Genomic DNA, 23,081 nt, shown 5'->3' on the forward strand with positions numbered 1-23,081 from the left:
GAAGAGAATTTGGAAAAGTTCCTTCCCATCGCATCCAATTAAAATAGTTTGTAGGTTCTCTGCCAACTATGTCGATCATAGCCTCAATCAATGCATTCCAAGTGATGTTGCTCCAAATGGGGCTCCCTTCAAGAGCTATCGATACTTTTGAAGTATCCCGTACTTAGCATTACTTTAAACCAAAGTAGTGTCATTCTCTATATTTGACCCAGCTAATGACCAAGGTAGTGTTACCATATACATGTGGTAGTGATGTGAGTGAACACAGTTAGGACCACCTAAGCATTTTTTTCCTCTGTACGAGGTTTTTTCCCCCGTGCATTGTATATATGCCTATCACTCTAGGGCTAACTTATGTTTCCATTGTACAGTAAGTAATACACTCTCTGTTGTTTGACTTGAGATTCCTTTGTCTTCTCTAAGCTGTGTATTTTTTTGCAACCCTAATTCCAACAATTGGTATCAGAGTAGGTTGCATCCTCTCGGGCTTAGTTGTCAGCAGCTCCAGCATATGCCTACTCACTTTCTTTGATTTCAATGAACTTTGGCAAGCGTTCATAGGTTTGGGCTCATTTCGGCCTTCGTTACCACTACAAGCAATATTGTGCAGGCTATTTTGTCATTTTGTGCAAAATTTTTGTTAGTGTCATTTTTTGCATAACAGGTCCCATACAGTCTTCTGTGGTTTGTGCTATATAGCACTTGTTGTTTCCACTTTTTTTTCTCCACTTTCCAAGCAGTTTTTAGATTGGGTGTAGCATTTACCATGGCTAACAACAATACAGATGTGTTCAAGATGTTTGCTGCCAAGGACAAACTGGATGGGGACAATTACCCTATGTGGGCTTATATGATACATCATGTTCTTATGTCAAAGGACGTTTAGAATATTGTGCAGGGCATTGATGTATGTCCTAGTTCTAAGGATATAGGCAATGTTTTAGGTCTTGCTGTAAGGATTTCTGGTGTTATAGTTGTTTCGCCTACAGCTAAGCAAGCTCGTTGGAATGTAAAAATGTGCAATCTCATGCATTGATTACGTTGTCTATGAAGTACACTATTACTCCCCACATTCTTTCAGTAAAATTTGCAAAACAAGCTTGAGATATTTTGGTTGGTATTTATGCAAGTTGCAATGAAGCTAAAATTACATTGCTGCGTTGTCGAGAAGTTGGGCGCGCTAGCCGGGAAGACACGAGGTCCTTGGCTGTGGGAGTTCGTAGCTCAGAATAAAGAGAGAAAGAAAGTATTTAAAACCATTTAGGCAGTAGCAGATATATACAACAGCTAAAATATACAAATCTTGATGGAGGCCCATTGATCCTTGAACATGCGGAATGTACTAGATTCGGTGTACTAAGCTCTCTGTATGAAACTTCACTCTTGCTTGGTTGCCATAGCTTAAATATCTGGCCTTTTATGTTGAGCTCCTCATGCTGCTCACAAGTACTCGCCAGACAAGTAAGTGCCTCCCAAAAGGAGCAGCTGCCATTTCCCCTCTATTCTTGACAGATGCAGACTTGTAGAAGTGGCGGCCAATGGTAGGGCCACTATCACGGTGGATGTTGGCATTTGTGTAGAGGCTTCACAAGATCAGCAGAAGCAGTCTGCAAGGAGAAGAAGCACGACAAGATGATGCACAGTAAGGATCAAAACCTCCCCCATTGTTGTCCTCCCAGATGCAAGTAGTCCATCCCCCAATTTTCCACACACCCCCCCTCCATCCAAAATCACCGCAAGGCCGCCCCTATCCTCTGGCTTTTCTTTCTGAACTCGCCTCCCTTCAGTTCACGTGGGTTTCCATTCCCACCACCCAATCCAGCTTCAGTAGGCCTCCTCCTTTCATTTGTTTTAATTTCTATTAATTAGTTTGCTCAATATTGCGGCTTGTTCCCACCTTGCTCATTATTGGCATGCCTCCTTTGTATGTTCTCATGGCTTTGATGTTTACTGTTTTCTCTGCTATGCCAGTCTTTGCATAATATTTGCCATCAAGGTGAAAGCATGTTAACCTGTCACGCTTTTTGTGCTAGTTAGCAGTTTCAAGTTAGCACATCTTCGAAAAGTTGGGCGTCCGATAAATTTTTTACAAATAATATCAAAATTTGTCGGAGGTCGTACATTTGGATTCCTTGTTTCAAGTGCTCTCTATTGATATATCATATGTCATAGATCTTGGAGATGTAGCTCAAGTTATTGTACTAGTTAGCATATGTCAAAATTGTGCTGGTTAGCATTGTCCGGGACATGAAAAAACATGACAAGTTAACATGCTTTCACCCATCATAACATAAGATTTCAATTGCTTTTATCCGGCTATATTGCCCGTTCAAAGGTCCCATCTTCCCACATTGACATCTGCTCTTTTTATGATAAGCACCAAAGTAGATATACCCAATTGTGGAATATTCAAAAGATGGCATATCCTAGATCAGTCTTACTGCCTTACAATAATCTTTGCATACGCTAAGACTGATCAACTTTATAAGTGTAGCACTCTAGTCTCGGATCCACACCATAGTAAGTGCCCATATCCACAAAAAGTGTTTGGCCCACTTCTGATAGACCTTGGTAATTGCCTACATTAAGCACATAAGCAAATGTTATTGCATATGTAAGGACATGCATCCAAACCCATGACACTCGCAGTTGCCCATGTATCTAAAATCGTTTGAGTTAGTCACTGAGCATGCTTTCTCGGCATAGACGAGCCACAGCATGACATCCACCCCCTCTGAACCTGCACATTCTCCGGTATGTGCCAACCGCGTCGGATCAAGAATTCTCACTATCCTCAGCCTTTGTTTCTTTGATGCCTGTGCAAAGGTTCATGAACTCACAACATCTAGAAAAACACCATGGTCTTGCATCTGCTCATCAAATTTTAGATCCTCTTCACCATATCCAAGGTCAGCATACTTCAAAATCAAAATGTTCCATGAAAGGACATCTCAAAAAAGGAAGCTGCTCAAAACACTGGATATCCTCTGTCAAGCATACCACAAGTAGCATACATATTAATAACGCTACTTAACACGATGCTTTTACCAAAAATCCCTATCTTTTTATTTGGCATACAATTCCCTGACCTTGTCTAGACACTTGCGTAGGATCATGACTTGACCAAAATACATCTAGTAGTTGCTCATATGTAATCAGATCGGGCCTGAATTTAATCTCTACAGCTTTTTCCTGGTCACAAAATGTTACGTTACTCTGGATTGGCTTAAGAGCCACTGGTGTATCCAGTATTAGTTCTGAGAGCACCATTCAGGCACCCAAAGATAGCCTCATTGCACCAAAAGCTACCCAAAGCAAAAATGGCAGTTCTACCCTTTTCCAATCATGCATTTATGAGTATCATATGATTCCACAAACAGGATCATTAACTCTGTGCAATTTGCCATAGATTTGAATTGCATCTCAGAAAATTGTCGACCATTTGATCTATTTCTCTTTTCATCAAGACTGAGCACATTCCGATTGCATATACATTCAGGCGGGTTCCCAAAGGAGACGACGAGAAACCTTCTTCTATTCCTGTACTTGCAAGCAGCTCAAATATTGACACAAGCTTTCAAACAGCAAGCAAGTGTCAATGCATCAGTGGAATGCTCTCTGTTGAAAGTAACTTAATGGCTTACTCATCATTTCCAAGTTGAGTATACCCTGCAATCAGCCCATCCCAGGCTACTATATCTTGACCTATCATTTCCACAAACACTTCTAGTGCTCTTCCGAGCATGCCACATTTACTGTGCATATCTAACAATGCAGTGACAAGAATACTGTTTGCTAAAACCGCTGTCCACAATCTGAGTGTGGATTGCTCGACCCTTCACTGAGGCTCCTACACTACCACATGCTCTCAAGATGCAAGCAAAAGTTACATCATTTGGGAAGAGAGCCCCACGTTTCATGAGATCAAGACAATTCAATGCTTCCTCACCTTTACCATGGTGTGCATATCCCCCAATTAACGCAGACCAGGAAACAGTAGTCCGAACGGGAAGTTCCTGAAGAATATGTTGAGCTTTAACTAGAGCAGCACATTTTGACAAGGGAGTTAGCTACGGAGGAGCTTGCTTCAAGCAAGCCTCTTTTTATGATGTCCGCATGTAGCCTGATGCCCATGTATAGATCTTTCTTGTTGGCGCAAGCCCTTAATGAGGTTATGAAAGCAGAAGCATCTGTATTCAAGTGATTACTACTGCACAGAGATGCTTTGTAGTCATCTTTCCCATCATCTGCACTCACCATCCTGCCTTGTTACCCTCTTTGGAGCAAAGGACGCTCATCACAAATAGGCTCTGTTGGCAACAGAAAAAACTGAAGTTGGAAAGAGTGCCTTTTTTTCATTTTTGCGTCCATGATTTTGGTCCATTGTACGCTACACATTTGACTATATACGGCAGCACATTTTGAACTCATTTGTTTGCTCTCCATCAGCGTGGATGTGAGGGGAGTCCAAGTGTCCACGACTCCATGAGATAATGTGGAGGCAGGTAGGGAGCTCTCGCAATGGGACTGAGAAGATCTCCACCTTCACGAGACCACAAGTAAGGCCTCCTAGACAAGCCTCCTTACACTGCCCAAGCTTTGCATATCCTCCAATCAAATCAGTCCATGATACCACATTTTGATCTCCAATCCTGTTAAAGACTTTTTGTGCTTCTTCAAGTGAGTTGGTGTACATATCCACCAGAGTAGTGCCCACAATCATATCATGATCGAGTAAATCAAATTTCAATACATAATCATGAACTTCATGTCCCTTTTCTAGCATTTTGATGCTGCCAGAAGCTTTCAGAACATAAGTGAAGGTTACAGCATTTGAAGAGATGCCCCTCATAGGCATTTTCTTGAAAATCTGAAATGCGTTCCCACCATGACCACACTTCACAAATACAACTATGAGTGCATTCCGTTGAGCCACATTTTGAATCTGAATACTGAAAAACACTTTCCATGCATGCATAAGTGGACCACACTTAACAAACATATCAACAAGGAAGCTGCCAATAAAGGCATCCACCTCAAACAACCCTGCAGAAACTTTCAACATCCCCAAAATCAGCCTAGTAATTGACCAATTGTCGTATCTTTTAGGGCTCTTATCTTGGCTTTGGATTCCACCTGGATCAAAAGGTATTAGAAGTGTCTTCTTTACCTCATAACCCACACTGATTCCTATTGCATCAAAAGGCATACGCAGTAACCTGGCATCTGTTAACTTGCAATCATCTTTGGCCAGAAAGTTTATAAACTGTACATCAAACTCATATACACATTCTATTGCATCTGGAATACCCTCATGATTCAAACCCTCTTTAGCTTGGTTTTGCAAGCCATCTTGGCATAGCTCATGAATTTTAAGCGGAGGCTTTCGAGCATGCTTGGAAACTTGCTCGCCCCTATACTCATAGATACCCTGCTTGATTTCAATTGTGTCTACATTATATGACTTCCCATATATGTCATCAAGTATGCCCTCATCTACTGATTTCACCTGCTTATTCTGTTGTAGTTCACACTTATCTATTGTAGTGTCAACTGTTTGCAGAAAAGGTTTATGATTTGTATGCTCTAGTGAGACCTGTAAACTTTCAACAATTGGCTCATTAAGTCGATCATGTGGGATGGCACCATAAATCTTCTCCAAGACATCAGAAAATCTCCTTGAATCATGTGATTGAAACTGGAGATCTTGTTCCAAAATCTCATGCAAATACTCATGTTCGAGAGCTGCTTGAAATTCATCCCAGCTTTGCCCATGTTTTAACCGAATCTCTCGAACGTAGACACTCATTTCTGGCACCACCAATTGCTCAAACACTTCAATCATCTTACTTTCTAAAACATTGTGACGTCCCATCTCTTGCACATAGACCTCGCGATATCCAAATACATCATACCCATCGAACAAGTTCCTCTCATCATACACAAGCTGCATAGATATATTCATTGCTTCCTCAATCTGCTCCTCTTCAAGTCGTGCTACCTGCTCATGCATACGACTCAAAACTTGTTGAAGCATCTGCATAATCTTCCCTTTGGCTATTGAGTCACTGTCCACCCCATATGCCAAAATTGCTTCAATCTCATCCAAAACACTATCTCCTACTGTAGTCGGCATCACTCCCACCCCAGCTCTTTCACGTCGGGTTCACCAGAAATGTCGAGAAGTTGGGCGCGCTAGCCGGGAAGACACGAGGTCCTTGGCTGTGGGAGTTCATAGCTCAGAATAAAGAGAGAAAGAAAGTATTTAAAACCATCTAGGCAGTAGCAGATATATACAACAGCTAAAATATACAAATCTTGATGGAGGCCCATTGATCCTTGAACATGCGGAATATACTAGATTGGGTGTACTAAGCTCTCTGTATGAAACTTCACTCTTGCTTGGTTTCCATAGCTTAAATATCTGGCCTTTTATGTTCAGGTCCTCATGCTGCTCACAAGTACTCGCCAGACAAGCAAGTGCCTCCCAAAAGGAGCAGCTGCCATTTCCCCTCTATTCTTGACAGATGCAGACATGTAGAAGTGGCGGCCAATGGAAGGGCCACTATCACGGTGGATGTTGGCATTTGTGTAGAGGCTTCACAAGATCAGCAGAAGCAGTCTGCAAGGAGAAGAAGCACGACAAGATGGTGCACAGTAAGGACCAAAACCTCCCCCATTGCTGCCCTCCCAGATGCAAGTAGTCCATCCCCCAATTTTCCACACACCCCCCCTCCATCCAAAATCACCGCAAGGCCGCCCCTATCCTCTGGCTTTTCTTTCCGAACTCGCCCCCCTTCAGTTCACGTGGGTTTCCATTCCCACCACCCAATCCAGCTTCAGTAAGCCTCCTCCTTTCATTTGTTTTAATTTCTATTAATTAGTTTGCTCAATATTGCGGCTTGTTCCCACCTTGCTCATTATTGGCATGCCTCCTTTGTATGTTCTCATGGCTTTGATGTTTACTGCCTTCTCTGCTATGCCAGTCTTTGCATAATATTTTCCATCAGAACATAAGATTTCAGTTGCTTTTATCCGGCTATATTGCCCGTTCAAAGGTCCCATCTTCCCACATTGACATCTTCTCTTTTTATGATAAGCACCAAAGTGGATATACCCAATTGTGGAATATTCAAAAGATGGCATATCCTAGATCAGTCTTACTGCCTTACAATAATCTTTGCATACGCTAAGACTGATCAACTTTATAAGTGTAGCACTCTAGTCTCGGAGCCACACCATAGTCAGTGCCCATATCCACAAAAAGTGTTTGGCCCACTTATGGTAGACCTTGGTAACTGCCTACATTAAGCACATAAGCAAATGTTATTGCATATGTAAGGACATGCATCCAAACCCATGACACTGGCAGTTGCCCATGTATCTAAAACCGTTTGAGTTAGTCATTGAGCATGCTTTCTCGGCATAGACGTGCCACAGCATGATAGCGTAAAGAGCTAGAACTGAAGACTATGCATGAGGAAGATGATATGGACACTTTCCTTGCTACTGTGAAGGATATCATTGAGAAACTTATTTATGCAAGTGAAGTCATTTCAGATAGTTTCTTGTGCAAACTGTTCTTGATGCCTTGCCAGATTCTTACCAGACTTTTGCTAGTACCTGAAGACTTATGACCCAAGGAAATCTTGAAGTTGTCAAGTTTGATGCATTATGCACATTGCTATTGCAAGAGTCACTTTCCAAAAAATAAGACTAGACAACGTGCAATTTGAACATGCATTTATTGCTACTCAAAGAAAAGGTGGTAATAGTAATGCAACCACTTCTCTTAGTTCTTCTGTGAGTGGAAAATCACATGTTCCTAATGCTTCTGCTGGCAGCAATTTGTTTGGAAATTCTGGTGATAAGGGCAAAAAGAATATAAATTGCCACTATTGTAAAGCTAATGATCATTGGATCAAGCAGTGTCCTAAGTTGAAGGCCAAAGAGGCTAAGAAGAAAGATGTTGGTTCCACTACTAATGCCAATTCCACTACAAATGCAGCTATTGTTGAGTCTTTTGTGATAGGAGACTGTGATGCTGATGTTGATACATCATGGGATTTTAGTGCATAGTGTACCTATAATCCTGATGTCCATGATGCATGCATGTCACTTGCTGCACATTCACATGTGTGGTATTTTGACAGTGGTGCTACAAAGCACATTACCTCACATCGTGATTTTCTCACCTCTCTTGAGTGTGTCCCTCATGGGAATTCAGTTACTTGTGCCAACAATGCCTCTTACCAATTCAAGGAGTTGGAAAGAGTGTGCTCACTATTGCAAATTCCGAAGTATCTATATGCTTCAAACAATTTCTAGGTATGGCTAAAAATGTCTCCAAATGTACTATGGACACCCTCCGTTGGCAATCGAGGGGGGGAGTATATATCTCATGAATTTGATGCATTTTTGGCTACTTGTGGGATAAAACACCAATGTACAGTGCCTTATATGCCTCAACAAAATGGTGTTGCTGAGAGGAAAAACAAATCACTTACAAAAATGGCACAATGTATGCTCAAAATTCAAGCTTTTCCGCATTCGTTTTGGCTTGAGTCCATCATGTGTGCCACTTACGTACTAAACAGGTGTCCTTCAAAAGCTTTGCAATCTATTAATCCATATAAATTTGGCATGATAGAAAGCCTTCTATTGAGCACATGCGTGTTTTTGGCTGTTTAGCATATGCTTTGATTCCACAAACACAACGAAAAAAATTGGATGATAAGGCTGTCAAACGTATTTTTGTTGGTTGTATCATCCACAAACAAATCTTTGGTTTCACAAGTTGTTGTGTTCGTGGAAGATTCTATTTAGCCCTTTCTGTCATGTACTAGAGAAAGTAATGTAAGCTCACATGAAATTTATGACACTTTGGTGTCTCTTTTCAATGGTGGAATCTCGAATGTAAATTACAATGAGGCAAATGTACAGGCTATGGGGGTTTCTGAAAATTTTACAGATCAGCCTATTACTTATGCAAATGTACATGATGTACCTAATGAGGAAAGGGCTGAAAATGAGCAATCTAGAGGTATGTCAAAATGGTTGGTGCATACACTTGGATGCACCATTGTCTAGTCGCACTCATTCAAGATCTCACCATGCATCTTATGCATCGGATTGTTATGCTTTGGTTGTGTCTAGCTTACATGATGTTGAGGAACCTCTATCTTTTGATGAAGCACAGAATTCAAAAAATTTGATGGTTGTCATACAATCAGATTATGATGCACTCATAGAAAATTACACATGGACTTTATGTGATTTGCCTCTTGGCAAAAATGCCACTCGTATGAAGTGGGTTTACAAGTTGAAACACAAGCTAGATGGTGAGATTGATCGCTATAAGGCTCGACTTGTTGCAAAGGGTTATGCACAACCAAAAGGCATAGATTATGAAGAGAATTTGGTTTCCATTTGTCATATGACTATTGTGCATTTTCTATGTGCATCGGCATATCATTTTGGTTGGGATGTACATCAATCAGACATTGTTACTTCTTTCTTGAATGGTGACATATTTGAGGAAGTTTATGTACCGCAGCCTCGCAGTTTTGTCAAGAAAGGACAAGAGGATAAGGTGTGCAAATGTAGCAAAGCTTTGTATGGGCTCAAGCAATCTTCATGTGCTTGGTATGAGAAGGCTGACACTCATTTGGTCAAACGAGGCTTTCATAACAGTCCAACAAAAAGTACATTGTATGTAAAGCGTGCAGGTGATGTACTTTTCATTGTGGCTCTTTAGGTAGATAATTTGTTGATCATTAGACCACATGAGAGACATATTGCTAAATTTAAGGCTGATTTGAATGCTACTTTCAAGATGAAAGATTTGGGGTTGTTGCATCATTACTTGGGTATATAGTTTAAGTAGTGTGATGGTTCAGAAAAGTTACATAGAAACAATGCTATGTAATTTTGGACTTAAGGGTTGCAAACCTATTGCCATTCCCATGGAAACACGTTTATAATTGATTCTTCATGATGCTCGTGATCTTGCATATGTCACTCTTTACCAACTTGTTGTTGGATGCCTCATTTATGTATGCAGTACAAGGCCGGATATTCAATTTGTAGTCTCACAAGTCAGTGTATTTATACATAGCCCAGGGTCTAAGCATTAGCAGGCTATCAAGAGGATTTTCTGCTACTTGAGTGGTACTTTACATCTTTTCTTTCTTTATCCCAAGGAGGGATCATTGCCGCCAGACTTACATGCTTTTTGAAACTCGTATTGGGCTGGTTGTTTTGACACACGAGTGTCCACAAGTGGGTTTTTTTTCATGCTTGGTAGCTCATGCATATCATGGTTGAGCAAGAAGAAACCTACTGTGGCCACATCTAGTTGTGAGGTTGAGTGAAGGGAAATATTCACAACTATGGTTGAGTGTGTATGACTCAGATGCCTCATGACTGATTTGGGTGTTGAACAGGACACTTCCAGCACTATCTACACTGATAGTCATAGTGCATTGGCAGTTGCAAGGAACCCAATTTTTCATGCTCACACAAAGCACATTGAGGTGTATTACCAGTATGTCAGGGAGAGTCTCTCAACAGGAGAGATCAACTTGGCTTATGTGCCAGCATAGGAAAATCTTTCAGATCTTTCCACAAAGACATTGTCTCGTGAGAAGTTGGAAGCTTTCCAGAAAGCTCTAGGCTTACTCCCCTTTGTGGATTGATCATGTCCTTAGAGCATGGCACTTCCCTTTACTCTATGTGCAAGCTCTCATTCATTGCATCAGTCAAGGGGGGGATTTGTTACCATATACATGTGGTAGAGATGTGTGTGAACACACTTAGGACCGTCGGGACATTTTTTCTCTCTCTAGGAGGTGTTTCCCCCCGTGCACTGTATATACACCCATCACTCTAGGGCTAAATTGTTTTTCCATCACACACTAATTAATACACTCTCTATTATGTGCCTTGAGCTTCCTTCCTCTTCTCCAAGCTGTGTGTGTTTTCCTCTGCAACCCTAATTCCAACAGGAATTGCCAAGCACATCAATTTCCTTGCTATTCAAATTGACCTAGTTTGCATCCTTTGGCCTTATTTCCCACCATGGAAATGCAGCAACATGACAATGGGTGGGAAAGCCAAGGCCTTCCTTTTACTTAAATCCCCAAGAGACAAATCTAGAAAATTTTAGATTGTCACCATCCTCAAGCATGGTGTTCTCCTCATGGTTCCTCTAGAGTGACCTTGGTGGTTGTACAACCATCTTCTTGATCATGATCTTGGTCCTCTTTATACTCCCTACTAGGATCAATGCACCCATCCTACGCACTGTGATCTTCATCGTTGCTCTTATTGGATGTGCCATCCTATGAGTATACTATGGCAATGGTGCCCTTGGCATCTCCTAATTGATCTTAGTGTATGTGTTCTATTCTTGTCCATGACTTTTTTCTTTCTTTCCATTGTCAACAAAGTCCAACTCTTATGTTTTAAGCTTATTCTTGCCATAATCATCATCAATGTGTGATTTGAAAATCACTTAAAGGGGACATGGAAGAAACGAATAGATATCTTAAGCAAATAATAAAAAACACCAAACATGTAACCATCAAGTGCAATACCTCAAGATTATTTTTCCCCATTTTATAACACTCAATGAGCATTTTGTTTCTCATATATAAATATCCTATCTACTAGGGATATCTCCTCCATGGCATGTGAGTTACCCGGAGAGTTGTGACACTTCCTAATGCGCAATGTAAAAATAAATCAAAATTAGCATGAACTGTAATATATATATGTTCAGACGGTCCGAAGCCAGCAACAAGAGAAGCGACCTTTTAACACTCCTCATGGCTCTCGTTGATGGAGCAAAAGACATTTTGCACGCATTCACACACCCCAACACTTTAACACAACACAAGAAATTCACTTAAATTACTCACACCACACACCACCACTCAAGAGATCAATGAAAATGCTTCCCACAATCCATATTCAAACTCCAAACACTCAACTTACAAGCCCTTGCCTACCCACAGACACTACAAGATGAGTCGAGTTGATCAATGCTTGAAATCATACTTGATGGCGACCAAGATATAAAAGAAAAAAAACAAAAACTCAAAAATTCAAGCCACAAAAGGCCCCTCTCAAACCATTACAAAAGCTTCACCAACCATCACTTTGTTGGACTCTTTGGAGTAGCCCCAACCCTAATGGCACCGATATAGGGTCACATAGTCTCGCAAAAATCCGCACCTTCTTCCCTCAATTCCTTGTACACACACATCCATGGAAATATTAGAACTTCCATAGACTCTCAGAAGTGCAAAATTGAAGTGAAGAAACTCTCATTCAATCCTCCACACACTCAAAATCAGGACGCGAACAAGATGGGACTACATACGACCACCTATAGAGGCCCTGCTTGCTCCCACACATAGAGAGGTGAAAGGGGGACTGACGTTGGGCTTCAAAAATTCTCCCCTCATTCTGAACACTCACAAAACCGTGAGTGATGTGGCAATTTGAAGCCTTTTTACACCATTTTTAACCTTTTTGTCCTTTTAAGCCTAGTTTTGGCCAGTTTTGACCCTCAATGCGCATTTTTCGAGGGAAAAATTCCGAATGCACTCCAAAATACATCAAATGTTTTAGGCTTGGTCCTTGATACCCAAAATTAATTTCCACATACTCATATTCCACTTTTGATCACTGTTAGGGCAATTCGTGTATCACTGTATACATGGAGCCACAAATAGACAATTACTGCATGTGTCAAACTTCACTGGCGGGATGAGAGTACCCACACCTTTTGGTTGCATTATTTAAATTATAAAAAACTCAAACACATTCTCGAGAGCCAAAAGAAGCCACTTGGGACCACATCGAAGGCTTCGATACCCTGTCCAAGCACATGCGTGTATCCAACTACCGACACACAACATGACTATTTGACATATACACATTGTTCACCATATTTGAAACCAGACATCACATTAGAAAACCTTACAAATGCATGTATTAGGGAAAGTTTGGACTCTCAAATGGGCCTTATAAGGACTTTGACTTTTTTCCGCTTGTGCAAAACAAACCACGGTAAATATTTTACAAATGAAATAAAAACTTGTCGGACCTTTTGGATTTAGGATGTACTCATTGAGATCTATCCATTGATATATAGCATTCTATTAGATTCCTTATATTCTAGAAGATTCCATTTTTTGATGTGACAACTTTGTCTTATAAATGGAATCTCTCCCCACATTTCAGCTTTAGTGGGGAGGCTATAACTTCTGCAAATCAACTCCAGATTTGTAGGATTTTGGAGATTTAGAACCTATTTCCTAAGATCTTTCCAATGATATGTTGGTTGATAGGGTTTTGACAAAGCGTTTATGTACTTCACTAGGTTTCCCACTTTGGACAATAGAGGCAAACTCAAACCTTCTTATAGGGCCCCTTTGAGAGTCAAAATTTTTCTTGATGTAAACACCTATTTATATACAAATTTGAATGCATATAATCGCTACTATGTATCGACCAAAAGTGGTTTATCATCATTGCCCAGCCCCAAGTTGAGCATTTGTGCTCCACACTTGCATCAAATTGTGTCATAAGCCTGCAAAAGTGCTATACTTCCTCCTAGATCATGTGGAAACTCATCAACTTGCATAGAACCACCTACATTCCCAAATGTATCACTCACATAAAAGGAGAAAGCATCTAATCTCTTGCCAAAATGCCACCACCCACCTGGATCCCAAGCTTGATATGAATCTTCTCCAAGGTTGGCACATGTTATCTCACACCATAAGCTATCATGATCACTCAAAACCATAGATACCTTGAAATGCATCTGATGACTTGAGCTCTTCCCATCAATAATCATAAATCTACATCATCTCCCTCACGCATCAATTTCTCTTCACTTTCTATGTCCAAGAGACCGTCGCTCCAAGAATTAATAGATCCCTTCAAAAATTGAAAACGCTCTTCAAAAGCACTATCACTAGCATCTTCTTCTTCCATACAAGGAATCTAACACTTAAAAAGCTAGAAACATGCATACAGAGCCACACAAGACATCATAACCAAGTCTTCATCATGCCAAATTGCCCTAAGACTCATCACATTAGCGAAAATTTGGACTCTCAAATTGGCACACGGTCAAATTTTTACAAATGAAATCAAAACTTCTCAAACATTTTCGAATTAAAATGTACTCATTGAGCTCTATATATTGATATATAGCATGCCATCAAATTCCTTATATTCTTTTGATGTGAAAACTCTGTGTTATAGATGGAATCTCTCCTCAGATTTTACTTCAGTGAGGAGGCCATACCTTCTACAAATCAACTTCAAATTTGTTGGAGTGTGTAGATTTAGAACCTACTTTCTAAGATCTTTCCAATGTTATGTTGGTCAATAAGGTTTTGATGAAGCATTCATAGACTTCATCGGGTTGCCCACTTTGGAGAAGAGAGACAAATTCAAACATCTTTATAGGGCCCCTTTGAGAGTTCAAATTTTCCCTAATGATTGCAAATGAGGATCTTTATAGATAAAGGGATATGGACCAAACATAAATTGAAGCATGTGAAATCATCCATCAAATCATCGTGCAAGCAAAAGATCACTCAACCTCCTTGTCTACCCTATCGTCAAGAAGTTTATACTTAACAACCACAGGGCACATATTATCACGGACATCTCTTTGAGATGGCACTAGCATCAAATCCTTACACACATAGATTTAATCTCTGTCACCTTCATGAACCAATACCTTTGCATCACAACCACTAGAGAGTTTCCCAACCCCCAGCTCTGGTAAATCACATGGATCCAAGGTCACATCAACCATCATAGCATCATCCTCACTCGGTGTAGAAATTATTTGTCTATAGCCAACCATCTCATCGTCAATGCAAGCATCCATGTCATGTTGCTGCAGAATTCCTTCCCAAAATAGACAATGCTCTTTGTACAAGGCTACCATATCCTTCAATGAATCTAGCAACTCTACGTCATCATCGCATACATCACTGCACCAACTCTAGCATCAGAGGTGTCACCATCATAGGCCACCTCATCTTTGTCAATTTCACTCTCATCATCTTCACTTGCTATGTTTCTTATGCTCAAAATTTTACATTCATCTACTGTGTCCTTGCCATTTTGCACCATAGGCATGTGTATTGTCTCCAAAGCTGCTTCACATACTTCATTTCATCACCTTTGAGCATATGGGCAATCACACTTGTCTTCAAACAATTGTCCTTGCCAACATGAGCATCTACAATCATGAATTTATTCACCCAAAGTTCATCCACACTATCCATGCTAGGTATAGGCAAAGCTCACTTCATGTCTATAGCAACACATTGGGCTCTTTTTCTTACACTTTCATCTTAAGGATCAATCACAAACAATAGACTCATGAATACATATATTCTTTTGACTGTTTTTGTAAAAGAATAATAAAATTCCTCTTTAGACATGGCTTCCACTTGAAATAGAGAATCTTACCAAACTCTCCACCAAACATCATCAACTCTTGAACAAAATATTTCAACAGACTTGTGCTCTTGCATAAATAAAGTTGACCTGTTTCCATGCATCTTGGTGAGGGATCACCTTCTTGAACCACTTTAAAAAGTATCTCTTAAGCATATTTCAATTTTCCTTCTCCTCTTGTGACAAGCGCTCATACCATTCTCTTGCATTAACTCTGACCACCAAATTGATGCCTGCAATCTTTTGCACCTCACTTGGAATTGCATGACATAACCATGTGAAATCAAACTTATAGGATGCAAGCCCATCGTCTGCATTCTTGAAACTTATGAAAATTGATGGTTGGAATGGCACCACCATCTTGAAATTCTCTTCAACACCCAAAATAAGGATACATAACTGCTCGAACTTCAACTTCTCAGTGCACAACCGACAATTTTCGCTCCCAGTAGGATTGCTAGATGATGATGGAGCAAAAGACACCATGCTCACACTCACAAACCTTGACACTTTAACACCAACACAAGGAGTTCACTTCAATTCCTCACCTCACACACCACCACTCAAGATCTCAATGAAAATCCTTCCCACAATCCCTATTCACACTTCAAACACCTTGACTTACAAGCCCTTGCCTGCCCACAAACATTAGAAGGTGAGTGGAGTTGATCAACTCTTGAAATCACACTTTATGGCGACCAAAATATACAAGAAAAACCACCAAAAACTCAAAAACACCAGCCACAAAAGGCCCCTCTCAAACCATTCCAAAAGATTCACCAAACACCACTCTGTTGGACTTTTTGGAGTAGCCACAACCCTAATGGCATTGATATAGGGTCACATACTCTTGCAAAAATCCGTACCTTCTTCTCTCAATTCCTTGCACACACACATCCATGAAAACCCCAAAACTTTCATAGACTCTCCCAAGTGAAAAATTGAAGTGAAGAAACTCTCATTCACGCCTACACACACTTGAAAACAGGACACAAACAAGAAGGGACTACAAAGGACCACGTGCTTCCTCGCACACACAGAGAGGTGAAAGTGTTGATGTTTGTCCCTCAGACTAAACACTCACGTCTTTGTGAGTGATGTGGAAATTTGAAGCCTTCACACCATTTTGACCATTTTTTACCTTTTCCAGTTTTGACCCCCGACGGGCATTTTCCGCAAGAAAATAACCAAACGGACTCCAAATCCACTGAATTTTGTAATCTTGGTCATTGATACCTAGAATTCATTTCCACATACTCTTATTCCACTTTTGACCACTTCTAGGGCAATTCGCGGGCAATTCACGGCCGATCGCTACATACCAGGCAGCATGTGTCAAACTTCTTGGGAGGAACAAGAGTGCCCACACATTTTGCTTGCATTATTTACATTCTAAAAAACTCAAACATAGTTCCTAGATCCAAAAGAATCCACTCAACACCACACCTAACGCTTCGATATCCTGCCCAGACACGTGTGTGTGCTCGACTGCACACGCACGTGTCTGGACAGGATATCATTTGCTATACTTGCAACCAGATATCACATTAGAAAACCTTCCAAATTCATGTAAACACCTATTTATATACACATCTACATGCATACATCCACTACTATGTACAAGCTAAAAGTGGTTTATCACCATGTTGCTCAACTGGAATTGGGGCAACCACAAGCACAAAACAAAACAACAAACCCACATCCAAACCCAAACAGGAAAGGGGGAACCACCTAGATATGGGATGAGAACTAAGATGCAAGAGGGTTTTGTCACAACCAAAAGAGGCACAAACAAAAGAGGCACAACAAAACACACACAAATAATCTCACACAAAGATACACACCAAGCGGAGCAAGCATGATGTAGAACAAAGAGAGAAATGGCGAAAAGTGATGTTGTTTGTTATGATGTTGTCATAGAGCTTGCATAAAACCAAACCAATGCTAAACATTGCCAGCACACACACACTGTCTTAGGGTGTGGGAGACCTCTCACCACAATACCTTCTCAGAATGGTCAAGAATTTGGCAATGAAAACACACTACAAAATTTCTCAAACAAGCTCAAATGAGAGAACTTAAAAGATATGTCACCTTGAATTCAACAAAGAGCATTACACAAGCGGAAAGACAAAGATTTAAAGCCAAAACATGCTTTGAAGCACCAAAACCTCAACTTGTTGTTGATAATGGAAGAGCATGTACAATAGTGGTTTGGAATATGGAATTTACACTCGCTCACTTGCAATGTGTAGTATCAAGCTTCCCTCACACCAAGTGTGAAGCTCACAAAGTAGGAAACAACACTAGTTTAGTAAAAAAGAATGACTAACTAAAATGTATTTTTGTGAAATTTTTTTGGATTGGATTCACACGAAAACTTAGAGACGCTTGGATGAAAATATTTATTTATATAATAAAGAGTATGCACACTGGTAAGAAAAATTGTGGTAATGGTGAGTCAATGTACATAGCATACTTAGGCAAATAACACACACCTAGGTATAAATATTCAAATAAATATCAAAATAATAACTTAAAAATACGTATATTTAGGCCCTCCATACAATGAAATACTTACCAAAAGTGGGTCATAATATATTTTTTTATTTTTATTTTATTAATTATTTGGCTCAACTAGTGCAGTGACTAGCTAGTTGAGGGTTCCCCCTAACTGACACACATCTATGTACGATAAAAGAGTGAAGATAGCCATAATGTTTAGGTGATTTTTATTGGGTGAGGTAGCTCAGTATGGAGAATATGGATAGCTAATAAATGGATATCATTAGCCCCCCCCCCTCCCCAAGATGATGGTACATTCATGTATCATCAAAAGGCACCATTTCCAATGAGAGTGGTTTCCAACCTTTTGTGATGTTTTTGTGCATTAGCTAGATTTCTATTTTGTAGTCCTTCATCAACTCGGCTGACACAAACCAACCTACAAGACTTACGTGATGACATAGCCCCTTGATGATTCTCTTGAATCCTTCGGTACAATGCGACTCAAGGACGGCTTTAGCCAATACCATTTACCTTCCTGGAGTGCTCCTTGCCATCTAAATCCATCAATTGATAGTAACTTGAGTTGAAGGTCTTCTTAAAAACATATGGACCTTGCCATCTGGTGTTTAATTTTTGGCATCAAACCTATTGTCAATTCGATTGTCATCAACCTTAACACTAGACCACCTTCTCTCAGTCCTTTTTCATTCAGCTTCTTGTCAAGTTCCTTCTTGGATTGCATGGATTTCCTCTTCTAGCACTTGTCAGATGCTTCACTCTTCCACTCAAGTTCCACTAATGTAAGAAGTTGATCCACTCATGCTTCTTGATCATCTTGTGTCCCTTTACCCTTGAGCCGCATTGTTGGAATGTGGAGCTCTATAGGCTACAAAGCCTCTTGACCATAGACCAAGTGGAAAGGCATGAATTCTATGGCCTCCCTATAAATGGTTCGATACGCCTCCAATGCCCTATCCAAGAAGTTGTCCCACAAATTTGTCTTGGGTTTCACCATCTTTTGATCATGCATGAATAACACCATTAGCCTTCTCCACCAAACCATTTGATTGGGGATAGTAGGGTGTGATGTGACAATTTAGAATGTGAATCTCTTCACAAAATTCCACGAGAAAGCCATTCTTAAACCCTGGACCATTATCGAGAACAATCTCTAACATTAGGAAAATTTTAGACTCTCAAATGGGCACTATAAGGTTCTCCCTCTTGTCCAAAACGGGAGCATGGTAAAATTTTTACAAAAGAAATCAAAGCTTGTGGGACCTTTTGAGTTTAGAATGTACTCATTGATATCTATCCATTGATATATAGAATGTACTCATTGATATCTATCCATTGATATATAGCATGCCATAAGATTCCTCATATTCTAGAAGATTCTTTTTTTTATGTGACAACTCCGTCTTATAAATGGAATCTCTCCTCGCATTTCAGCTTCAGTGGAGAGAGTCCATAACTTCTACAAATTTGTCAAAGTTTGGGGATTTAGAACCTAGTTTCTAGATCTTTCCAATGATATGTTGGTTGATAGGATTTTGACAAAGCGTTTATGTACTTCATCGACTTGCCCACAAGAGTCCAAATTTTCCCTAATGAGTGTAGACAAATTTGTTCATTGTCCTCTTAATTACCTTTGGCACACTTTGTGCTTCCACCCACCTAGTTATATACTGTACAACCACTAGAATATAGAGTTTACCATTTTTTGTCCTAGGCACTGAATCCATAGCATCAATGCCCCACTTTTTGAAGGGTCCATTTGTGAGCACTATTTGCCTTAGATCATGCAACAGCCTTCTATTTCCATTAACCTGACAATTGTGATGAAATCTTCTACACCAATGTTCAACATCCACATGCAAGCTTAGCCAAACATACACTGCAATCAAAATCTTCTTCACAGTTAATTCTTACGCAAAATGACAACCACATTCTTCCTCATGCAAACCTTCTGGAATAGTCGGAATTTCCTCAATTTTTGGTACTCTTCTATACACTGGATCCTTTTCTCTTTGATAGAGGGAGCCTTTTATGAAGATATCAAAACTTCCCTTCTTCGTGAGTATCCTCCTCTCAGCCTTTGTGAAACACTGTGGAAACTCACCCTCCAAAATGTAGCTAATAACTGGAGCCAATGAATCCATTTCCCGCTACTTTGGTTGCTTGAGAGTTTTTGCCACCGTGATAACCTGCACTTTTTCTCAATACTTGCAGAACTGCTTTTTGTACAAGTAAATGAGCATCTTCATTTTTTTTCCTAGGAATATGATACAGTTGCACCTCTCAAATTGATTAAACAATTTACAAATGGCATGAATTTGTGTCCTTAGGCTTTCATTCTTGCATGCTTAAATGCCCAAAATCTTCTTTACAATGAGAAGTGCATTTCCCTTTACCATGAGACATTGTATACCTTGATTAATGCACATCCTCAAACATGAAGTAATATGTCATACTCTTCTTGATTGCTGCTAGTAGATCCTAGAAAATTGTCCTTCTCTTTCATGAACACCTCTCCAATTGGGTTGAGCAACAATAGCCCTCTCACTGCTCTAGTCATGGCTTGTTGAAAATCTCCATCAAAGAACAAGGTAAAAGCATTAACACTAGATTGGTAGCATGACACTTTTATGTCCTTGAACACTTTTATGTCCCGTTAACCATGGAATTTCCTAGAATTATTGTAGGAGATGCTAATTGGGTTTTTGAATGTTTGATATTCAAAAAGATATTTTATGATCTTAAACAAACTTAGAATTTTTAAAGGCTCTCGATTTTGGCTCTAGAACTTTGTTTGACAAGGATTTTCTAGCCTAAACAGTCCTAAAAAATGTGTGTTATTTTTTACCATTTTCCATAAAATCGTCCATAAACCACTCTAGAATGCCTCTAAGGGGCTTCTAGGGTGCTGCAAAATTAGTCTTTGCCATTCTAAAGGTTTCCTAATCCTTTTAAGGCATGACAAGCATATACATTCAAAGTTATTGCCTAATTATCAAAAAAATTCCATGTAGATTTAGGGAGAACTTTTACACTTTCATGAATTGTTTTACAATGTTTACGCTATACAAAGGTAGTTTTGATTGTGCATATAGTCTCATAACTATGTAAGGCTTCTTTCATGATTTTTGGGGAACCTAATACCCCAAAAAGCTAAAAATACAAAGTCCAAAAGAAAACTCCACTTTACCTAAATCGCACTCATTTTGAATTAGAAATGTATTATGTTCAATATTGGTCATTACATTCAGTTAACTTCTAGCTTCGGTCCATAGATAATTATACAAACCCAATTTGGGTATAAGTAGCTATTTTTCAAGGAGGTTAGGATGGCCACAATGTGGAACCCAAATTTTTCATTCTTGCATCTTTTATGTCTTGTGGTTGTGTCTATAACGATCATAATAGGACATGTTTGCATATCTTTGATAGTTTTTGGGTGTCAATATGAGGGTGAGGTACCAAGATATATCAATAGATAGGTTATATAGTGAAAAATATAGGTGTGGGCAAGTAAACGCAAAGGATAGGTCAGCTGAATGTGCAAAAATGTCACTTTTTGTATCTAATTCTATACATAGTTTAAGAATTTTTCTAGCTATAATAGCCACATACTAAGACTAGGAACCCATTGAAGTTCATGGGAAAAATAGGTTTGTAGCATGAACATTTTTATATATGGTGTACCATTGGGTAACCATGAAAGTATGGTGTTGTTTATAAAATGCATCACTACCTTGGCTTTGGAAGCTTGTCATGACTAACAAATCAAGAGATAGGCATGTTACTTATTTTTCAAACTAGAATGGGTGTATAGCTTGAAGCTATGCACCCAAGTAAGGATTCTTCAAACTAGAATGGGTGCATAGCTTGAAGCTCAAGTAAGGATTCTTGAAACTTCACGCATGTGCTATGAGTATTGATTTTTTTCCCAAAACCCTGAAAGGACACTTTTATGTCCTGGTATGTTACCAAACTAGTGTTAATGATACTTTTAGGAGGTGTCAATGGTGAGATCTCTACTTCAAGCACTTTAATCTCCTTCTCATGCACCGTGTAAGTGCGAATCCCTACGAATTGTGCACGCACACTATCTTCTACCTTGAAACAGTACTGACGCTCTTGAAATTCCATAGTACTAAGATTCATTTAAGATGACACCCAAGAGAATAATTTTTTTGCAAGAATTACAAAAATTTTGCTAACAAGTAGGATCTTAATTTTCTCACCACAAACATGAGAGCAAGCATCATGAGTTATGCTTTTGTGTAGCCCATCTCTAAAGCATTCATGTACCCTACTAGAAAAGTAGATGGGTTGCATCTTGGTACTATGGGGATCTTGTTGTAACAAGACAACACCAATTGTTGACTTCCCAACATTGGAGCTAACAAAGAATATGTACTCCAAACAAGGAGGCATGAGTGTTGGTAACTCTGACAAAATGACTTCAGTGTTACAAAAGTAATCTTCAAGATCATTATACCATGCAAAATTCACTTCTTGTGTCACTTTTTGCAAGGGATGAAGTAACTCCTAGGCTAAGTGAATAAAGTGTGACATATACTTCAGTTTTTGAGTGAATGAGATGACCTCATTGAGACTTTTGGGTGAAGGGAACTCAATAAGAGACTTTTTTGTTGAAGGTTCCACCTCAATGCCTTTCTGAGAAACCTTGTGACCAAGAAAGATCACTTTGTCCTCACCTATGTGGCATTTGTCCGGGTTGAGTTTTCCTTGCATATTATAGAGTTTCGTCAAACCTTCTCCTACCTTCTATAGAAGCAATGATTTCAAGCTATAAATGCAAAATTATCATTGAACACCCTAATTGACTTTTTAAAGAATGCTTGAAACACCATGTTCATGAAGCATTGAAAAGTTGTTGGAGCATTCATAAGGCCAAACGGCATGAATCTAAAAGCAAAACAGCCCCACAGAGTGATGAAGGTTGTTTTCAATTGATCCTCCAATGCAATCCCTATTTGAAAATAACCTCAATAGCCATCACACACATTGTACTTCTCATGGCAAGCACCTTCATTTAATATCTCATC

At 39.6% G+C, this 23,081-nt stretch overlaps 2 protein-coding genes across 2 annotated transcripts; both read right to left on the reverse strand.

Moving 5' to 3' along the window:
• Window positions 1-2,466: 2,466 nt before the first annotated feature.
• LOC147419558 (peptide methionine sulfoxide reductase A5-like) lies at window positions 2,467-3,270 on the reverse strand. Its single transcript, XM_086505823.1, has 4 exons — window positions 3,090-3,270; window positions 2,920-2,987; window positions 2,741-2,816; window positions 2,467-2,579 (listed from the first exon to the last, which is right to left on the reverse strand). Exons 1-4 carry the CDS (start codon window positions 3,268-3,270, stop codon window positions 2,467-2,469), a joined length of 438 nt encoding a protein of 145 aa, XP_086361949.1.
• A 1,132-nt stretch (window positions 3,271-4,402) lies between these two features.
• Window positions 4,403-5,209, reverse strand: LOC147419559 (pentatricopeptide repeat-containing protein At3g28660-like). The gene has a single exon (XM_086505824.1). It carries the CDS (start codon window positions 5,207-5,209, stop codon window positions 4,403-4,405), a length of 807 nt encoding a protein of 268 aa, XP_086361950.1.
• Window positions 5,210-23,081: the final 17,872 nt, after the last annotated feature.

This window comes from Adiantum capillus-veneris, chromosome 29 (genome assembly GCF_014529385.1).
Source record: "Adiantum capillus-veneris isolate H3 chromosome 29, ASM1452938v2, whole genome shotgun sequence".
NCBI lineage: Eukaryota > Viridiplantae > Streptophyta > Polypodiopsida > Polypodiales > Pteridaceae > Adiantum > Adiantum capillus-veneris.